Here is an 18,181-nt window from a genome sequence, read left to right on the forward strand (position 1 = left end):
AAGTACAATCCAAAGGCGTGAAGATGGAAATTAACCTCCCTGGCCACCTCTGGCACATTTACAGAAAGGTTATTAATGTGCTTTGACATTGTCAAATATACTAATAAATTAAAATAAAAAAAGAATTATTGCAGTTTCATGTTCACTTCACATTCATTCGGCTATTTCTGTCTTGTGTTCCCCAACATTGAGTCATGGAGTATACATTTCCACGAGTCATTTTCGGTAATCTCAGACAGCCATTTTCTGCCTTTTTGCAGTGTTTGTGATTCATGTTGTTTTCCTCTTGTCGGTTTGATGACATGGCATTATCCTGAGGGGTGGGGGAGTGCGGGTTTGTAGATTCACTAAAAAGCGCGGGGGCTTCATTTAAACGTAATTGCGGCCGGACGAGGGGGACGGGTGACGACCTCGTTTCCCGTGACCTCCGCCACGCCTGTCGGCTTCATCCCCGCCGTGCCCGTCACGCCTCTGTGGGGGGGGTGGGGGGTGGGGCAGTCGACACTGGGCCGGCCCTGGCTTTGTCCAGCCCTTTCTCCTCCCGGTGAATGAACTCGCGCTGACGGACAGGTTCGATATGCCGGCTGGCCGGGCCGCCTCGGGACAATGAGAGCGGACGGCCGTGGCCGACGTTTAATCTCGGGTCAGCACGTCGCTCCGGTTAGCGTGACGGACGCTGCCTTGATCGACGCTCCCTCTCCTCCTTTTATCTTTCCCCCTCTCCTTTCATCCGCTCCTAACGACACCTTCTCCTCTCCTCCGTTCCCTTCTCCCAATGTTGTACGTTCTCTCCATCCCTCTCCTCTCCTCTCTTCCTTTTTTCTCCTTTAACGTCTCCCCATCCCCCCCAACCCCCGCAGGAGTACCACGCCCAGCTGGAGGAGATGAGGGTGACCATCCGGCAGCTGGAGGAGGACCTGTCGGCCGCCCGTCGCCGTAGCGACCTGTACGAGTCGGAGCTGAAGGAGTCGAGGCAGATGAGCGAGGAGCTGAAGAGGAAGGCGGTGGACTACCAGCAGAGGATGCAGAAGGTGCGGCCGGCCCCCTCCCCAGAGGGAGGGAGTGTCCCGCTTCCATTCCTGTGCTCTCACCCTTAGGACTCGTAATAAAAGCTGTTAATAGAGGATCGTGACATGCATTCTTACCCTTTACGATTCACAGAGACAGGTAAAGCCAGGTGCTCTGCCCCCCCTTGCCTCCTTGGTGCATGGACATTTTTGACAGTGCACTGCCTCTCTAAGGGAATGCGTTGCGGTGAGGGTCATGTGATGTTCCGTTCGAGGGGATAATGCGCTGCTTTCTCTTACAGGCCAAGGAGCAGGGCAAAGCTGAGGTGGAGGAGCTGCTCTCTAAACTGGAGAAGGTGAGACCGACCGCTGGTCCTGGGACAGGGGAGTGGGCTGGGCACAGAGGGACCGGGTCAGATGGTTAGCGCTTCTTTGTTCTGCTTAATTATTTTTTATTTTATCTCCACTTTGATTGCGATGCATTGTGATTACATCATCCAACTGGAACTGTTCCCTTCAGTGGTTGCGATTTTCTTTTTCCAGACCAATGCAGAACAACAAGTGAAAATCCAGGACCTCCAAGAAAAACTATCCAAGGTAACTCGTTGTTCCTTAATGTGATGATGGAGTGCCATCAAATCCAGGCAGTTAGCCTGATGCGGAATGAGAAGTTCCTTTATAAAGCTTTAAATCACATGTGTCTAACTCCAGTCCTGGAGGGCCACAGTGTCTGCTGGTTTTTGGGGTGTTCCTGGCATTAGTGCTTCATTTAAGTCATGTATTGGCTAAGGAATCCACACACCTTGTTCTCAAGGCCTTAAATGGCAGCTGATTGAAAGGAAAGCCCAAAATCCTGCAGACACTGCAGCCCCCTTGAGATTCAGTTTGACACCTTTGCTTCCACAAATGTCTGTTGTCAGGACCAGAGACAGGGCTTCTTTGTACACATGTGCTAGCTCATGTCTAGACACTGGGGGAAATGCATTGGTACCTTTAACACCTGCCTGTTGTGTTTTAGCAAATGTTTCAGCAAATGTATCCGCGGGGCGATATAGCTCAGGAGGTAAGACCGATTGTCTGGCAGTCGGAGGGTTGCCGGTTCAAACCCCGCCCTGGGCATGTCGAAATGTCCTTGAGCAAGACACCTAACCCCTAACCTCTAACTGCTCTGGCGAATGAGAGGCATCAATTGTAAAGCGCTTTGGATAAAAGCGCTATATAAATGCAGTCCATTTACTATTTACCATTTACCTTATCATAAACTATACAAGATATTCTGATTGATATTGAACGTTTATCTTTCAGTATGTAGCCTTGAGCTTTTTACCTGGAGTTGTGTAGAGGTGCACTTTGAGGGAATTGAGGCAGATGAATGCATGCTAATGCTAATGCTAATGGGTGTAATGTGCGGCGCGGCCCGTGGCTGTGCGCAGGCGGTGAAGGCCAGCTCGGAGGCCACCGAGCTCCTGCAGAACATCCGGCAGGCCAAGGAGCGGCTGGAGCGCGAGGTGGAGCGGCTGCAGAACAAGGAGGACTCCAGCGACGGCCTGCGCCGCCGGCTCCGCGAGTCCGAGGTACGCCGCGCGCCCGTCGCCGCGGGATACGGGAGGGCTCGTTAAAGGAGGCTGAGCCGCAATTATTTACGACAGGACAAACTTTTTGGCTAAAAACTGATAATTCTCTAAATTCTTCTCTGTCTGTGCTCTTCTGCTGTTTATTGAGTTAGTATTTCAGGTGCAATCCTGTTAAGGTAATTTCTTTTGCATATGCTTGGATGTGTGTGTGTGTATGTATGTATGTATGTGTGTGTGTGTGTGTGTGTGTGCGTGTGTGCGTGTGTGCGTGTGTGTGTGTGTGTGTGTGTGTATGTATGTATGTGTATGTGTGTGCGCATCTCGTTGGGCTGGTGTGTTACGGTACCCGTGTATGTCTGTGTGTTCGCAGGATGGCAGGAAGACTCTGGAGAACCAGGTGAAGAGGCTGGAAATGGTGGAACGGCGGGAGAACAAGCTGAAGGACGACATCCAGACCAAATCCCAGCAGATACAGCAGATGGCGGATAAGATCCTGGTAAGATACGGCAGATCAGGCCTCTCCAGGACCCGCCGCCCCTTCTCACAGATTAGCGACCCCTCCCCTGCTTCCTCTCTCTGGGGTTTGTGCTGAGCACAGCCCCACCCTTCCCTGGATGTGCTCACACAGGCATGTAAGCACACACACACACACACACACACACAGATGCACACAGATTCTCACACACACACACACACACACACACACAAATGCACACAGATTCTCACACACACACACACACACACACACCCCCACAAACACACACACACACCCCCACAAGCACACACACACATACACACGCATGCACACATATAAATGTGCATGCGCATGTACACACGCACACACACACACACGTGCACACACACACACATCCCCACACACATGGACTCTCTCACCTGCACAGACCCCAGCATGCATCTCTTCCAGCCAGTTGCTCTCAGAGCTAGTCTCTCACCACCGGCTTGTCTCAGCTCCAAAAGCGACAGATTGCAAGCATGGATAGTTAGCCTGCTTGGATTATATATTTATTTAATCCATTTAATTTAATTCATCTTATTTCTTAATTTATTTGCCTTGCAAATGACAATATATTCTGAAATTGTTTTTCTTGTGTAGATGTCTGATATTTGTGTCAGGGTGAGAGAGTGTGATATCGGTGTTGGGCTGAGAGTGTGATGTTGGTGTTGGGGTGATAAGGAGTGATGTCGGTGTTTGGGTGATAAGGTGTGATGTCGGTGTTGGAGTGAGAGGGGTCTAATGTGGGTGTTGGGGGTGAGATGGTCTGATGTTGGTGTTGCAGTGAGAGGGGTCTGATATGGGTGTTGGGGTGCGATGGTGTGATGTGGGTGTTGTGGTGAGGGTCTGTGTTGGGGTGAGACGGTGTGGATGTTGGTGTTGGGGTGAGACGGTGTGGATGTTGGTGTTGGGGTGAGAGGGTCTGATGTGGGTGTTGGGGGTGAGATGGTCTGATGTTGGTGTTGCAGTGAGAGGGGTCTGATATGGTTGTTGGGGTGCGATGGTGTGATGTGGGTGTTGTGGTGAGGGTCTGTGTTGGGGTGAGACGGTGTGGATGTTGGTGTTGGGGTGAGAGGGTCTGATGTTGGTGTTGGGGTGAGAGGGTCTGATGTTGGTGTTGGGGTGAGAGGGTCTGATGTTTGTGTTGGAGTGAGAGTCTGATGTGAGTGTTGGGGGCAGACAGGTTTTTAACGTTGCTGCGTGCTGGGTCCCTTCAGGAGCTGGAGGACAGCCTGCGGGAGGCCCAGTCCACCGCCCAGCGCATGGAGACCCATCTGGTGCAGAAGGAGAGGATGTATGAGGATAAGATCAAGGTAACACATAAATAAAACAGATGCTTTAAAGGAATACACCTGGGCAGCAGTGTAGCATAATGGGTAAGGAGCTGGTCTTGTCAGGGTTCGATTCCCAGGTAGCACACTGCCATTGTGCCCTTGAGCAAGGTACTTAACCTGTATTGCTTCAGTATATATCCAGCTGTATAAATGGATGCAATCTAAATGCTATGTAAACAGTTATGTAAGTCGCTTTGGATAAGAGCGCCTGCTAAATGCCTGTGATGATGATGATGAATACTCCCTCCCCAGTATGCTACCTCGCATTAAAGGGTGCCTTTATGAAGCCTTGATACTGTTTGTTAGGTATGACATCCTTTAATATGATTGCCTTTCATGTTTTGAATGGAGATGGATAACTAGAACCAACCCAATGCCATGGTTTTCTCAAAGGCTACATGCCTTATAATTACACTGGACTAGTTCCCTAAATAAAGTAATGCACAAGCCTGCTTGATCTGTGTGGTGCAGTGCGTGAAATTTAGGAGGATTTACTTGCCTTTTACGCGCGGGATTCCCAAAGTGGCGAGGTTTCGGTTGTTGGTTTTCACGCTGTACCCCTGTCCCAGGTTCTGGAGGCCCAGATGAAGGCCGACCTTTCCGAAAAAGAAGCGCTGGAGTCCAAGCGGGCCAAGCACGAGGAGGAAGCTCGCGAGAAGTGCAAGCTGGTCAGCGAGCAGACGGCGGTAAGCCCCGGCGGAACCGCGATTCGGTTCTGGGGTTTGGGGACGACGGGCGAGGGTTCCCGCTCTTGTACCCGTCGATGTACTCCATTCTACAAACAAAATTTTGTTTCTGGCTTACTATTTGAAGTTAGGCACGTTCGGTTTGTTTCAAATGAAATATTTCAGTGTTTGCTGGCGATGGAGAACTGGTTCCCTCATGTTAGCAGAGCTATCGGGTCGCTCTGTCAATCCGGACCTGTAATCGCCTGGTGGGCGGCTCGAGATGGGCTCCGGCTACGTGCGGCAACCCCCCCCCCCCCCCATGAGATCTGTCGTTTGCCTGTCCCTTGAAGACAGAAGTACGCTCTGCTAATCTCCTGGATACAGAGCGGCAGGACAGGCCTTGGCTCTGTTTGAGGATTGGTTGTACTCTGCATACATTTATCAATCCTGGAGAAAAAGTATGAGAGCCATTGGAAGAGAGGAAATGTGCTAGTCTTTCAGCCCAATGTGTTTACAGTAACCGTGTGAAGGACAGTGTGGGCAGGCACCAGCCTCCTCAGGGCATATGATAATTGCATGTTTTTTAAAGCATGCTGTTAGGGGGGGAGAGACCTACGCTATTTATAATGTTCTTGTAATATGTGTTAAAATCATACATTTCTTGTGCATAATTGCTAAATATAAGCACTGTAACCACTGTGCCAGCGACGATTCCATTTGATTGAATGTTGGAACGGCTTAATTCTTGACCAAAAAAAGTTGGACTGATTTAGGCTGCTGGTCCTCATGTTCTTGTGGTTTCACTTGGAAACGTTATTATTCGCTGCATCAAGTGAGCTCGCCTCATGGAATGAATTTTGTATCCACTGACAGAACTGCAGTAGAATAGCCATTGTTTCTGGCTGAAAATATATTCGATTTTTCAGGCAAGAATCAATCTTTCAGTTGAATTTTGAGCCAAATAATATCAATATACTGCATTTTAAACTTACCTTCATACTTACTGCACATGCAAACTGTACCTGTTCTACTGTTTCCATGTGTACAGTAAAATAAATTTCATAGCCTGAATGAATAAATTGTTTTACTGCTTGTTGTATCATGTAGACTTAAGCACTGTGCAAACCTCATTGTAATGAGAGGCACTTTTTTTGTTTGAGAGAAACCTCATACAAAAACATTTTTAGGATTTTAGATTCTTAAAGGCTAAGATCATTTGGGGTTAATTGGACTCCTTGCAGAAGGACAACATTACTGTGCATAATGTGGTGGATTTGAGCTGACTAATGTGCAGGAACATAGCGCACTATGACTCCCAGTGAGCCCCGTTGCTTTCACAGATCACTCATGACTGGTGTTCCGCGACTGAGTTTCAACTTGTTTTCGCCCGTTTTTTTGTTTGTTTGAAATCTTACTCCTGTGAAATGATAGCGGTTTCGCACCTCGAGCGCTCAGACGCGGGGAAATGATTGCGAGCCCAAACGTTCGGCGCCGCGGGTCAAATCATTTCACAGCGAAACACTATTAGAGCGCTGCAGCTTTGATTAAGCGTCAGGAACGGCCTACGGAGGCGTGCTATTACCGCCGTGTGTATCATTATGCACTTGGGCGTCTCCATAGCTGAGGTTTTGTGTGGTGCATCCTGCCCTCGCTTGTGTGGCCTAATGCTGAGCCTCGTGTGTGTGTGTGTGTGTGTGTGTGTGTGTCCATGCACACGCCTATGTGTATGTGGGCACGCGTGCTGTATGTGTGTGCATGCTCGTGTGTGCGTGCCTGTGTTTGTGTTGTGTGTGCGCGTGTGTGTGTGCGCGTGTGTTTGTGTGTGTGTGTCTTTTCCAGACCATCAACGCCATGGACTCGAAGATGAAAAGCTTGGAGCAGAGGATCGCTGAGCTTTCTGAGGCCAACAAGCTGGCAGCCAACAGCAGCATCTACACCCAGAAGAACATGTAAGTGTGCAGGAAGTGAGGTGTACGAGAATGTACGAGTCCCGTTTGACAAAGAGGAGGACGAGGAGGAGGATTTCCGGCCTCTCCCGCAGAATCAGTCCCGCTCCCATTAACTCCAGTCCCCCTAGTTGATGGAGGCTCTTCCCCGCTGGTCTTGCTGTTCTCTGTTGTGGAGCGTGCTGCCGGAGCTCTGATGGTCCCTGTGCTCCGGGCCCCTCAGGAAGGCCCAGGAGGAGATGATCTCGGAGCTGAGGCAGCAGAAGTTCTACCTGGAGTCCCAGGCGGGGAAGCTGGAGGCCCAGAACGCCAAGCTGGAGGAGCACCTGGAGAAGATGAGCCAGCAGGACCAGAGCAACAAGAGCCGCGTGCTGGAGCTGGAGACCAGGCTGAGAGAGGTGCAGGGCTGGGGAACAGCAGCCAGGGGGTGGAGAACCTGGGGTGTAATTAAAAACCCAATGGCATTAGGACATATGCAGCTCCTGGGTGGTGCTTATACAGTAGCTGAGGTGGTTTCCCTTAGATTAGGGAGGCATCTCATGCTACGTAGCGAGTCTTGCCCATGCCAGGGTACGCTGACATCCTACTGGTCAAGATGTGCTTCCACACAGCCTTACTCCGGTGGCTGATCAGGCACCTGCAGTCTGGCTGAACAGCTGACTGTGCGGTGCAGTCCTCCAGTGCACTGAGCTCTGCTGGTGGACTGCAGAGTGAGAAATGTATCGGCTGGCGGCATGCGCTTGTGTGGGACGCTGCGTAGCCTACGCTCTCCTGAAGCTCCTGGGATGAGCTCATTAACACAGCTGGGTGTTCAGCTCCCAAACCGAGGTGGGGGGGGGGGGTGAAAGTGACTGTAGAGGATGAGAGAACGCGAGCCTCACTCTCGCTCTCTCTCTCCGTCCGCCGCAGATGGGCCTGGAGCACGAGGAGCAGAAGCTGGAGATCAAGCGGCAGGTGACGGAGCTGACGCTGTCGCTGCAGGAGCGCGAGTCGCAGATCGGCGGGCTGCAGGTGGCGCGCAGCGCGCTGGAGAGCCAGCTGCAGCAGGCCAAGACCGAGCTGGAGGAGACCACCGCCGAGGCCGAGGAGGAGATCACCGCGCTGCGGGTGAGAGGCCCGGCATCGGCACGCCGGCGGGCCACCGGCACCAAACCCCGTTCAAACGGTTCTTTAAAAATACCTAACGTAACCTGATATTCCAAACTGCAACCTAATGAGCTAATGTCCCTGCAGATTACTCTGGGAGTGTTTTCGAGTGCTATCTGAGGAGTTAAAGTGTTTGGAATGAGTGTTTGACCCGGGTGTGGCTGACCTCATGTTGCCGTGGCGACGGAACATGACCACTACTCTGGAAGAGGGAGCAAAGAAGGGTGCCTCAGTGCAGAAAGTATGAAACTGGGCACAGAAGGGTGCCTCAGTGCAGAAAGTATGAAACTGGGCTCACTTCAGTGCAGTTCAAGGCACTCTCGTCGGAGGAAGGAATGAGTTTTTAAAAGCCTTTATTCAGTTGGCCTGAGGAATTTAAAGAAACCAGTCTAACCCCAACACGTTTCGGCCACATCGGCCTTCACCTACTTCACCTGACCGCTGCTGTAATGAGTGCGCTGTTTTCAGACTGCTCCTCTCTCCCTGGCAGGCTCACCGCGACGAGATCCAGCGCAAGTTCGACGCCCTCAGAGACAGCTGTGCGGTATGTGCTGCTTACTTCCCCCGATACTTTAGGTGACGCTTTAGGTGTGTGTGTGTGCGCGCGCCTGTGTGTGTGTGTGTGTGTGCGTGTGCCTGTGTGCGTGTGTGCGTGTGTGTGTGTGTGTGTGTGTGTGTGTGTGCGTGTGTGCCTGTGTGTGTGTGTGTGCGTGTGCCTGTGTGTGTGTGTGTGTGTGCGCGCGCCTGTGTGTGTGTGTGCGTGTGTGTGTGCGTCCGTGCGTGTGCCTGTGTGTGTGCGCGTGAGCGTGCATGCCTTTGTGTGTGTGTGTGTGCGTGTGCCTGTGTGCGCGTGTGTGTGTGTGTGTGTGCGTGTGTGCACTCGTGTGTGTGTGTGTGTGTGTGCGTGCGTGCGTGTGCGTGTGTGTGTGTGTGTGTGTGAGCGTGCATGCGTGTGTGCTCGTGTGTGTGCTATAATTAATAGGGTTTGTCTCCATAAAAACAGTTGGAAGTGTTGAGGGAGCACGTTTTTACTGATAATACAGTGTTTCATAACAGCACTTTATATTGCTCCATGATTTAAAGGTCGCAAAGTTGTTTCGTTCCCGAGGCACCACCACACAGTAAGATCAGGCTTGTTTGGTCTGGGCAAGGATGTGCTGTGCTTTTCAGCTGCTTGTCGGAGTTTCAAAGGTTTCTCTTCTCAAAATAATCTTTCCCCTCACCTCCAGCCTGTGTTAATTAGTTGTATCTATTTGAGTTAATGACGCTAAAATTAGATTTTCATTGACGCGTTTATTATAGCCTGCTGGTGTTATCACAGTTCAACTGGAGCAAATGTCAAATTGGTGATCTCAGCGAAAGAAAGATTATCAACGCGACGCACTATTATTCACGCGAAAACTCTCTTTTCGTGTAACAAATGATGCCAGGGACAGCTCGGTTCTTTCAGACAAATTTCTTTTTTTAAAGCTACAGTATATCCTCAGTTTCTCAAATGAGGTTTGAGAAGCTTGAAGCACATTTGCCAAAAAAGCCCTCATCAAGCTTGGAAAATTAAGGTACCGTGAAGATAACAGCATTATATTGTCACGGTCCAATTTATCATTATAATTGCACTGACTTATATTTGCAATCTAGGGCCTGGGAATGGATGATGTCAAACTTATCTCAACGACTTGTAGATGAGTACAATAATGTTGTAGGATTTTAGCTGCTCATTATCCTGTTTCTCATTCAGTAACTATACTTGTATAGGCCTATTTTGCAAAATTATACAAATGCATCCCAGATCATTAGAATTCATTCAGCTTGAATGAAATGTTGGGAGAAAGTGAGGACGGAATTGTCCTACAGATGAGCATGAACGATTACATTTATCGCAATAACAGGCCATTTTGTGCCACTGGTGTCGCCACAGTTTTGAAGCCAAAACCACTTTATCTATGTGCAAATGTGCATCTGACTAATTTTCATATATCTGATTTGATATCTGACCAATTCTTTTCTTGTTTTGATGACATTTGGGTCAATATTGAGATCTTACTTAGTACTTTTTTTGCGTATTTACGGTGCACCCCAGCAAATATTTACTTTGTCAGCGGTAGCTTTACACACTCTCACTTGCCTGCTTGAATTCGCAAACCGGGCGAAAGTGACCCAGAATATCCCCCTGGTTTGCGTTCCCGTGCGAGGGCCGGTGGCTATTGCGTTTTGAGAATTACATGTCCTCTTAAGTCCGTTTGTCTGAATCACTGCCTGGATGCGGCTCAATTGTCCAGTAACACGGAGCTGTTTCATCTCCGCTCCCTGCCCCACTTTCAGCTCACTCCCACTCGCAAGCTGCTGTGAAAGTGCGTTCGCAGCACTGCTGATGCCCAACCTCCGGGCCGGGCAGCCATTCGCAATGCAATGAACAGACTGAGAGATTTGTCAGCATTTTATTCTCTTATTTATCACCCATCTTGTGCACTCAGCCTTTTGTAGTCGTTGTCATTTTTTGTTTTGTTCCATGGTTGTTATTTTTAGCTTCTTTGAACTTTATTTTCTGTAATCCCCAACCAAAGCAATTGTTTGTTAGCACTAGTTTCACTGTACCCTCCTGAACCTGGGTCTGTTTCACAGTTAAAATTTTATGCACACCCGCAGTTCAGTGCACTGCTGGTGCTGCACTAGTGTTTCGCCATTAGTACAGCTGTGAAAGACTATGAGCCGGCATGGTGTATGTGAGTACAGTACTGTGTGACTGAGGATGAGGGAGGAAATTGGACAGCTTATTGCTGACCTGAGCGAGCTTCTGGCAGTTCAGGATACAGTCCCTCTGGGAGCTTTCCAAAGGGCTGCTGATTGCTGGACAGAAAATAAACAGTCCTCCCTTCACCCCACATACACACACACACACTCTCTCACACACACACACACATACACATACACACGCACACACTCTCTCTCACACACACACACACACACACATACACATACACACGCACACACACAAGCATACACACACACACATAAACACATACACACACACGCACATGCATAAACACAATACACGCACGCACACACAAGCATACACACATACAAACACACACACATAAACACAATACACACAAGCACTCTCACACACACACACACAAACACATACACACATACACATGCATAAACACAATACACACACACGCACACACACACACACACACACACACGCACAAACACACACACACACACACACACACTCTCTCTCACACACACACACACACACATAAACACAATACACACACGCACTCTCACACACACACATAAACACATACACACACACACATGCATAAACACAATACACACACGCACACACAAGCATACACACACACACAAACACACACACATAAACACAATACACACATGCACTCTCACACACACACACGCAAACATATACACACACACACACGCACATGCATAAACACAATACACACACAAGCATACACACACAAACACACACACACACACACATAAACACACCCACACTCACATTTCACTGCCATCCCTGTGCAGCTGCTCTCCTGCTGATGGCTAGTGCTCTCGTCTGTGCCGATATGTCCGCCCATTGTCACTGAGAATGATATGAAGGGTTTGGATTTTGCAGGCAGTCTGATATCACTGTCTCTCTAAAAATGGGTCTTTTTAAACCGTGCCGTTAAAGGGTGAAACGCTCAGGGCAGAGCGGCTCAATGAGGGAGCCGTCGCTCTGTTTAGGGATTGCACTTCCTGCCCTCTGTAGCTCTGGAGCCGCTCCCTGGTTCCGGTCCTCTGTCTGGTCGCTCACAATCCGTGGCACAGGCCAACATTCACACTCACCCAGAGAGCTCGGACACCTGTACACAGGGCTGGCTGGCAGCCTTCAGTGTTTATGTGCGTAGCAAATGTCATTACGCAGGGTGACTAATAGCATCGGCTGTTCACCGAAACCGTTTCAGTTGAGCCCAGTTGAGCCTTGCTCAAGGGTGCACTGTTCCCAGAAGGCTCTGCCAAGGCTTTTAAATCCAAAGCACATCTGAGAAATTTCTGTTCATTTAACTTTCATTGAATTACTTTGCTGGAAGTTATGAGTCGGGTGATTTTTTGTGTGTCCCGTTTGCAAACCCAAAAGTGAAGTCCCAACGCGCTTCAGCCAAGTTTCCAATGAAAAGGTAGTTTTTAGGTGCTCGACAGTAGAGGACAATATATACATGTAAGCAAGGCTTTTTACCTGGGCACTTCAAATAAACTACCCGAAGTAAGATACTGGAGCACTTCTAAGGTCTGCACATTTATTGCAGGGGGGTGACTGACGTTTCGACAAGCATCTTCCTCAGAGTCAACAACCTCAGAGTCCCGTTTGCAAACCTTTGGTATGGAACTGCTGTAGAGACAGCTATAGCATGGAACCATTTAGGCCAATGCTGGTGTACAGATGGCCTGTTGATACCAGTTCCACAGACAAGATGGGTCTTTTGGATGAAATTCAGAAGCAGAAAAATAGCGATGGGGAAAAGCCTGCATATTTATTGGCATTCAAGGATGTACTCCAGTTGAAATACAAGAGCAAGTCATTATCCTGTGGAAATAGACGAATTATGATTACATATTCGTGTTTACTTGACTGAGCTCAATATCCTTTTCACTGTGGGATGATATGGAGTGTTCAGGAAGATTTGTTGAGTGTTAAGTGGCATTTGTAAAGCTTCATTCTTTGCAATCAATCAAGCGCTCTCATAGCATGCCGCAGCATCCTGCCTTTCAAGGGAAATTCATGGAAGTTTATGGAACAGGAACAGACTTGGTTTACAGTTAAGCCAGTCAATAAATGTGTGGCCATAGCTTTTGATACGTATGTTGCCAGTATGCCAGATAAACATAACGTGTGTGTGTGTGTGTGTGTGTGTGTGTTTGTGTGTGTGTGTGAGAGTGAGAGAGAGTGGAAGATTTGGATTTGATATGCTTTAGAGCTTTTCATTTTTTAAATCCTTGCCCATAATCCCCTTCCTCTAAATAACAGCTTGTGACTTCAAAAGAACACTGGGCACATGATCGAATTTGAGCGTTCCCTTGCTCGATCAGGGAGAAATAGTCAGAACAGGCCAAATTAGGGCCATGTACAAGGCCTAAGGACCTTGTTTTGAAGTAATGTTTTCTTCACTCTTTACTGCCTGAGGCTGTTTAGACCAATGAGACAGCGATCATGTGCTGTGGGATAGATGGTATAGTGAGAACTGATGACGCTACAGTGCCAAAGACATTAGCATGCTTGGTCTAGATGCTATCTGTGTGCAGTAATTCTTGTGCTGGGACATACGTTGGAGAGGTTAACACATCATAAACATTTAAAACAGACGTGGGAGGAAAGCATGTTCGAAGTCAACCTCAGAATGAGCAGAGTACGGCTCTGAAAATTGTGTTACTGAATGGTTGGAGAGTAAACGCTGTGCAGAAGCTGCGATGTGTGTTCTTGTGCACAGAGACGGGTCTACAGATTAATTGAGTGGACGCACGCACACACACACGCACCTCTAGCGGCCCCATGGACTCCGCTAGTGCCCGGGAAAGCTTTCCGTGTTTAAAGCCCTGGGCTCCTGCTTGTGCAGAAGATCAGTGGTCATTCTGACAGGACCAGAATGCACTGTGTTGGAGTTTCGCTGCGTTATTAACTTCGTGCTCCGCTCGCTGACCCCCCCAGGTGATCACTGACCTGGAGGAGCAGCTGACCCAGCTGACCCAGGAGAACGCCGAGCTGAACCGGCAGAACTTCTACCTGTCCAAGCAGCTGGACGAGGCCTCGGACGAGAGCGAGGACCGGCTGCAGCTGCGGCAGGACGTGGACCGGCTGCGCAGGGAGGTGGCCGACCGCGAGATGCACCTCAACAACCAGAAGCAGGTGAGGGAAGCGCCGGACCGCACGCGCCCATTACAGACCAAACTGCAGTCCAGAGACGGCGGGCAGCAGCGTCTCCATCAAGCCAGAACAGGTGAAGAAAACCCAGCAGGCACAATGAGCAACAAGAGCGAGTGTGAGACGCATCGTCATGGGCACACACACACACACCCCGCCAACGTGCAACAGTCTGCAAACAGAGGGTGTTACACGCAGAGACAGCAATGTTGAATGTAATATACGACTCTCCCTGTGCAGCCCGGGTTCAGTTGCCCACGGTGGTACTTTGTGTACTGCAAACCCCCCTCTATCTGTTTCCCTCTCTGCTTCCCCCCTGTCTGAATAAAGGGGGGGAAAAAACAGCACAGAGAGAGAGGCTGGAGTGTTTTTGATGAAATACCGGCAGAGATGTTGAGGTGTGTTTGTGCAGCGTGAGGACTGTGAGCGGAGAGGCAGCGGTCCTGTGGGAGGGAGAGCGCTCGTGGGCGGTGGTGGGGTGCGCAGTCTCCCTGTCCTCACAGTTGCATAACGGGGGCGGGTGCGAGGGGGGGGGGGGGGGGGTGTAAGCCAGAGAGCTGGGATGCAGACGAGGGTGTGGGAGAGATGTGTCATCATCCTCACCCTCAGGTTGTTTCACCCTGGAGTGTGTGCGGCCTTCGCAGGTACTGCTGCTATATTTGGAGGGGCCCGGCTTCTCTCCGCTCGCTCTCCGTCTCCCGGCTCAGGCTGCCCGACGGCCAGCAGGAAGCAGCTCTAAACCGCGAGCAGCCTGTTCTCACGATTCAGATCGGTCAAAAAGTTTCTGAGAAAGCAGGGAATTATGAGTTTTTAAAATGTGCTCTCATGACCAGGTAATTCAAAATATACATATTTATTTTTGCTGGGAGCAAAATTTTGGAGCGGTTAAAGTTCACCTCTTTATGTTTTTGACTTTTGATAACCATATGCTCAAAGTCTCAAAATGACTGTGTGCCAAGTAATAGCCCCTACCACATCCCTGTTTATGTTACAAGCTAGCTCTTATTACCACTGATATGTCACATTCATCTTTATTTGAGTGGAGCAGTTGTAATAAGCTCAGGGAGTATCAGATACAGTGTGTGTATCGCTGTTCCAGATTAGAGTAGTGCATTCTGACTGAGATGAGCTTGTGTTGAGCCCCTGTTCTGCTCCTCTGCTCAGAACATTGAGACCCTGAAGACCACCTGCACCATGCTGGAGGAGCAGGTGCTGGAGCTGGAGACACTGAATGACGAGCTGCTGGAGAAGGAGCGGCAGTGGGAGGCCTGGAGGGGCACCCTGGAGGACGAGAAGGGCCAGGCCGAGAAGAGGACCCGCGACATGCAGAGACTGCTGGACAATGAGAAGCAGAACCGGTAATGGACATGCGTACACGCACATACACAGACACACACACATATGCATGCATACACACACACAAATGCATACACACAGACACACACACACACACACACACACACAGACACAGACACATACACACACACACATATATACGTGCACGCACGCAAAACACACTCAAACACACACACACACATATGCATGCATACACACACACACACACACATGCATACACATATACACGTGCACGCACTCAAAACACACACACACACACACACACACATATGAATGCATACACACACACAAATGCACGTGCACACACTCCAAACACACACCTCTGCTTGCCTGGGTAGTGCAGGTGGAGGTAGTTGCTTAATTACCTAATTGCCTGATTGCCTCCACCTGCCTGTGAGCCAACATAAGCCCAGCAGTATGAGGCAGGGGAGATCTTTCTTTCGGGTTTCTTTTGGGTGGTTTGTAGTTGGCTGTGTGTTTGTGTTTTGTGGGTTGCATAGAGTTCTTTTCTTTGAGATCTTCTTTGGAGTTTCTTTTGTGTAGCTTGTGGTTTGCTTTGTGGTTTAGGTGTTTGTGAAGGTCCTTTTTGTTTGGTAAACTTTGTGGGTTTTCTTTTGTTTTAGTTTGTGTTTTAGTTTATTTATTCTAATAAATGTCTGGGTAGACTCACACGTGCACACACACACACACACCCACACACACACACACACACATTCTCTGACCCAGCAGAGACACTGAAAAGTTCAGTATGTGATCTACACGTCCATGACCTTCCCAAGACATAAAGCACCCAGGGTCCACATTAACAGATTTCTGTACTACACGTTAAAGCAAAATGGACAGATACTGGTCTCTCAGCAGACCAGCTGTAAGAATGCAGGCAGAATCCTAACGACTGTCCTGTGTGCAGGCTACGCGCGGACCAGCGCAGTACCGAGTCCCGCCAGGCGGTGGAGCTAGCCGTGAAGGAGCACAAGGCGGAGATCATGGCCCTGCAGCAGGCCCTGAAGGAGCAGAAGCTGAAGGCCGAGAGCCTGTCTGACACGGTGGGTCTGCCCCCCGCGGTGTATCTGTGTCTGCTTGTCCGTGTGCCTTTGCCTGTCTGTCTCTCCGTCTTGTATTTCTTACTGCCCGCCTGTCCTACCGTCTGTCCGTCTGCCTTCGTCTCTGCCGGTCCGTCTGTCCGTCCTCTCCACCCGCCTCTCTTTCTGTCAGTCTGCTCTTCTGTCCGTCTGTCTGTCCGTCGGTCAGCCCGGTCAGCTGAGCGCTCTGTAACGTGTTCCCTCCCTCAGCTGAATGACCTGGAGAAGAAGCACGCCATGCTGGAGATGAACGCCCGCAGCCTGCAGCAGAAGCTGGAGTCGGAGCGCGAGCTGAAGCAGAGGCTGCTGGACGAGGTAGGGCGTGGCGGGGCGAGGTGTCCGTCAAACCTTAACGACCCCAATCCACCGCGTGCCCCGCTGAGAGTTCACGCTCGCTGTGAGCCAGCGCTGGGCCTGCCTTAGCCTCCAAGATTTCACTCACCTCATTTAGGTATTCAGTGGTCATACAGTTTGTCGCTAGCTAGTAGTCTGTCCATCACTTGCACAGACATAATGGAAGATATTCCTGGTAAGAGGTTCTGACACATTTTTTTATTTCAAGACCCTTAAATGACCTTCTTTTTTTACTGAAAGTCCCCATCCTCGATAAAACTGGTTAACTTCTGAAACCTTTGCCCAGCAACTACAAAGGCTGTAATGTGGTGGCTATGTAAACCTTGCATGCTAGTACACTTGTACATGAATATTTAATATTTTCATTGATCGCAGTATTACTTGTACATGAATATTTTATATTTGCACTGATCACAGTGTTACTACATTTGAGCAAACAGACCCTTCATATTATCTGAACATATTAAATATTTAACTTCTGGAATAAGGGTTTATGTAAAAAATGTTCTTGTAAGGGAAAATAGGTTGCATTTGCATTTTCATTGCTGAGGTCCATCTGGGAGCCCATTTTGGGAAGCCCTGTTCTATGTGATGTGGAAAGCTGTGAAGGCACCAGGAGACGTCCCTCAGGGTGAAACCCCTGGGGAATGTCTCCCTCTGGTGGCCCACCTGTGCTTTACCCCCCCACAGCAAGGCAAGCTGCAGCAGCAGATGGACCTGCAGAAGACGCACATCTTCCGCCTGACGCAGGGCCTGCAGGACGCCCTGGACCAGACCGACCTGCTGAAGACCGAGCGCACCGATCTGGAGTACCAGCTGGAGAACATCCAGGTGGCCTAACCCCCGCCTCCACTGTACACCATGGTCCCACGTGAGGGCCATTCTCCATACATGCTTTCACACCCAAGCGAGCCCCTACCAAAACACTGCATAAGCAGCTCCTTCACATTTAGATAGACAGTATAAATCTATAAGAGCTATTATTTTTGTGAGTTTTACCTTCATTTGGATAGCACTTTGAGTGCCCCTCATGAAAAACGCTATATTAACAGTTTATTTATCATATTTAATGAAGCCGTCCACTATCTAGGTCATAAGTAAATGGCAGGTTTTATCGGTTCTAGGACAGAGATGGCTTGATTTCCTGTGCTGGCGACGGTTCCTTTTATTTCCTTTCTTATGCCAAGTTATAGTGTCGTATTAGTGCATTTACAGTAGTCTTGTTCTCCTCTGTCCAGTCCACTTCATGCTGGTAGTATTGCACTGTGCCTCTTTAA

The 18,181-nt window shown here is 49.4% G+C and overlaps 1 protein-coding gene across 3 annotated transcripts in view; it reads left to right on the forward strand.

The window, feature by feature from the left end:
* LOC118206623 (citron rho-interacting kinase-like) overlaps positions 1–18,181 on the forward strand; it is a 77,464-nt gene that overhangs the window by 37,907 nt on the left and 21,376 nt on the right. For all 3 annotated transcript variants that reach the window (XM_035379512.1, XM_035379510.1, XM_035379511.1), the window contains exons 14-29: positions 861–1,031; positions 1,310–1,363; positions 1,551–1,604; positions 2,441–2,581; positions 2,952–3,077; positions 4,313–4,408; positions 4,999–5,115; positions 6,937–7,046; positions 7,267–7,441; positions 7,953–8,150; positions 8,680–8,733; positions 13,900–14,097; positions 15,277–15,470; positions 16,379–16,514; positions 16,761–16,865; positions 17,595–17,735. In XM_035379512.1, the coding sequence (XP_035235403.1) occupies positions 861–1,031; positions 1,310–1,363; positions 1,551–1,604; positions 2,441–2,581; positions 2,952–3,077; positions 4,313–4,408; positions 4,999–5,115; positions 6,937–7,046; positions 7,267–7,441; positions 7,953–8,150; positions 8,680–8,733; positions 13,900–14,097; positions 15,277–15,470; positions 16,379–16,514; positions 16,761–16,865; positions 17,595–17,735 (2,070 nt within the window). The remainder of the gene's footprint in view (positions 1–860; positions 1,032–1,309; positions 1,364–1,550; positions 1,605–2,440; positions 2,582–2,951; positions 3,078–4,312; positions 4,409–4,998; positions 5,116–6,936; positions 7,047–7,266; positions 7,442–7,952; positions 8,151–8,679; positions 8,734–13,899; positions 14,098–15,276; positions 15,471–16,378; positions 16,515–16,760; positions 16,866–17,594; positions 17,736–18,181) is intronic.

This window comes from Anguilla anguilla, chromosome 10 (assembly GCF_013347855.1).
Source record: "Anguilla anguilla isolate fAngAng1 chromosome 10, fAngAng1.pri, whole genome shotgun sequence".
Taxonomy (NCBI): domain Eukaryota; kingdom Metazoa; phylum Chordata; class Actinopteri; order Anguilliformes; family Anguillidae; genus Anguilla; species Anguilla anguilla.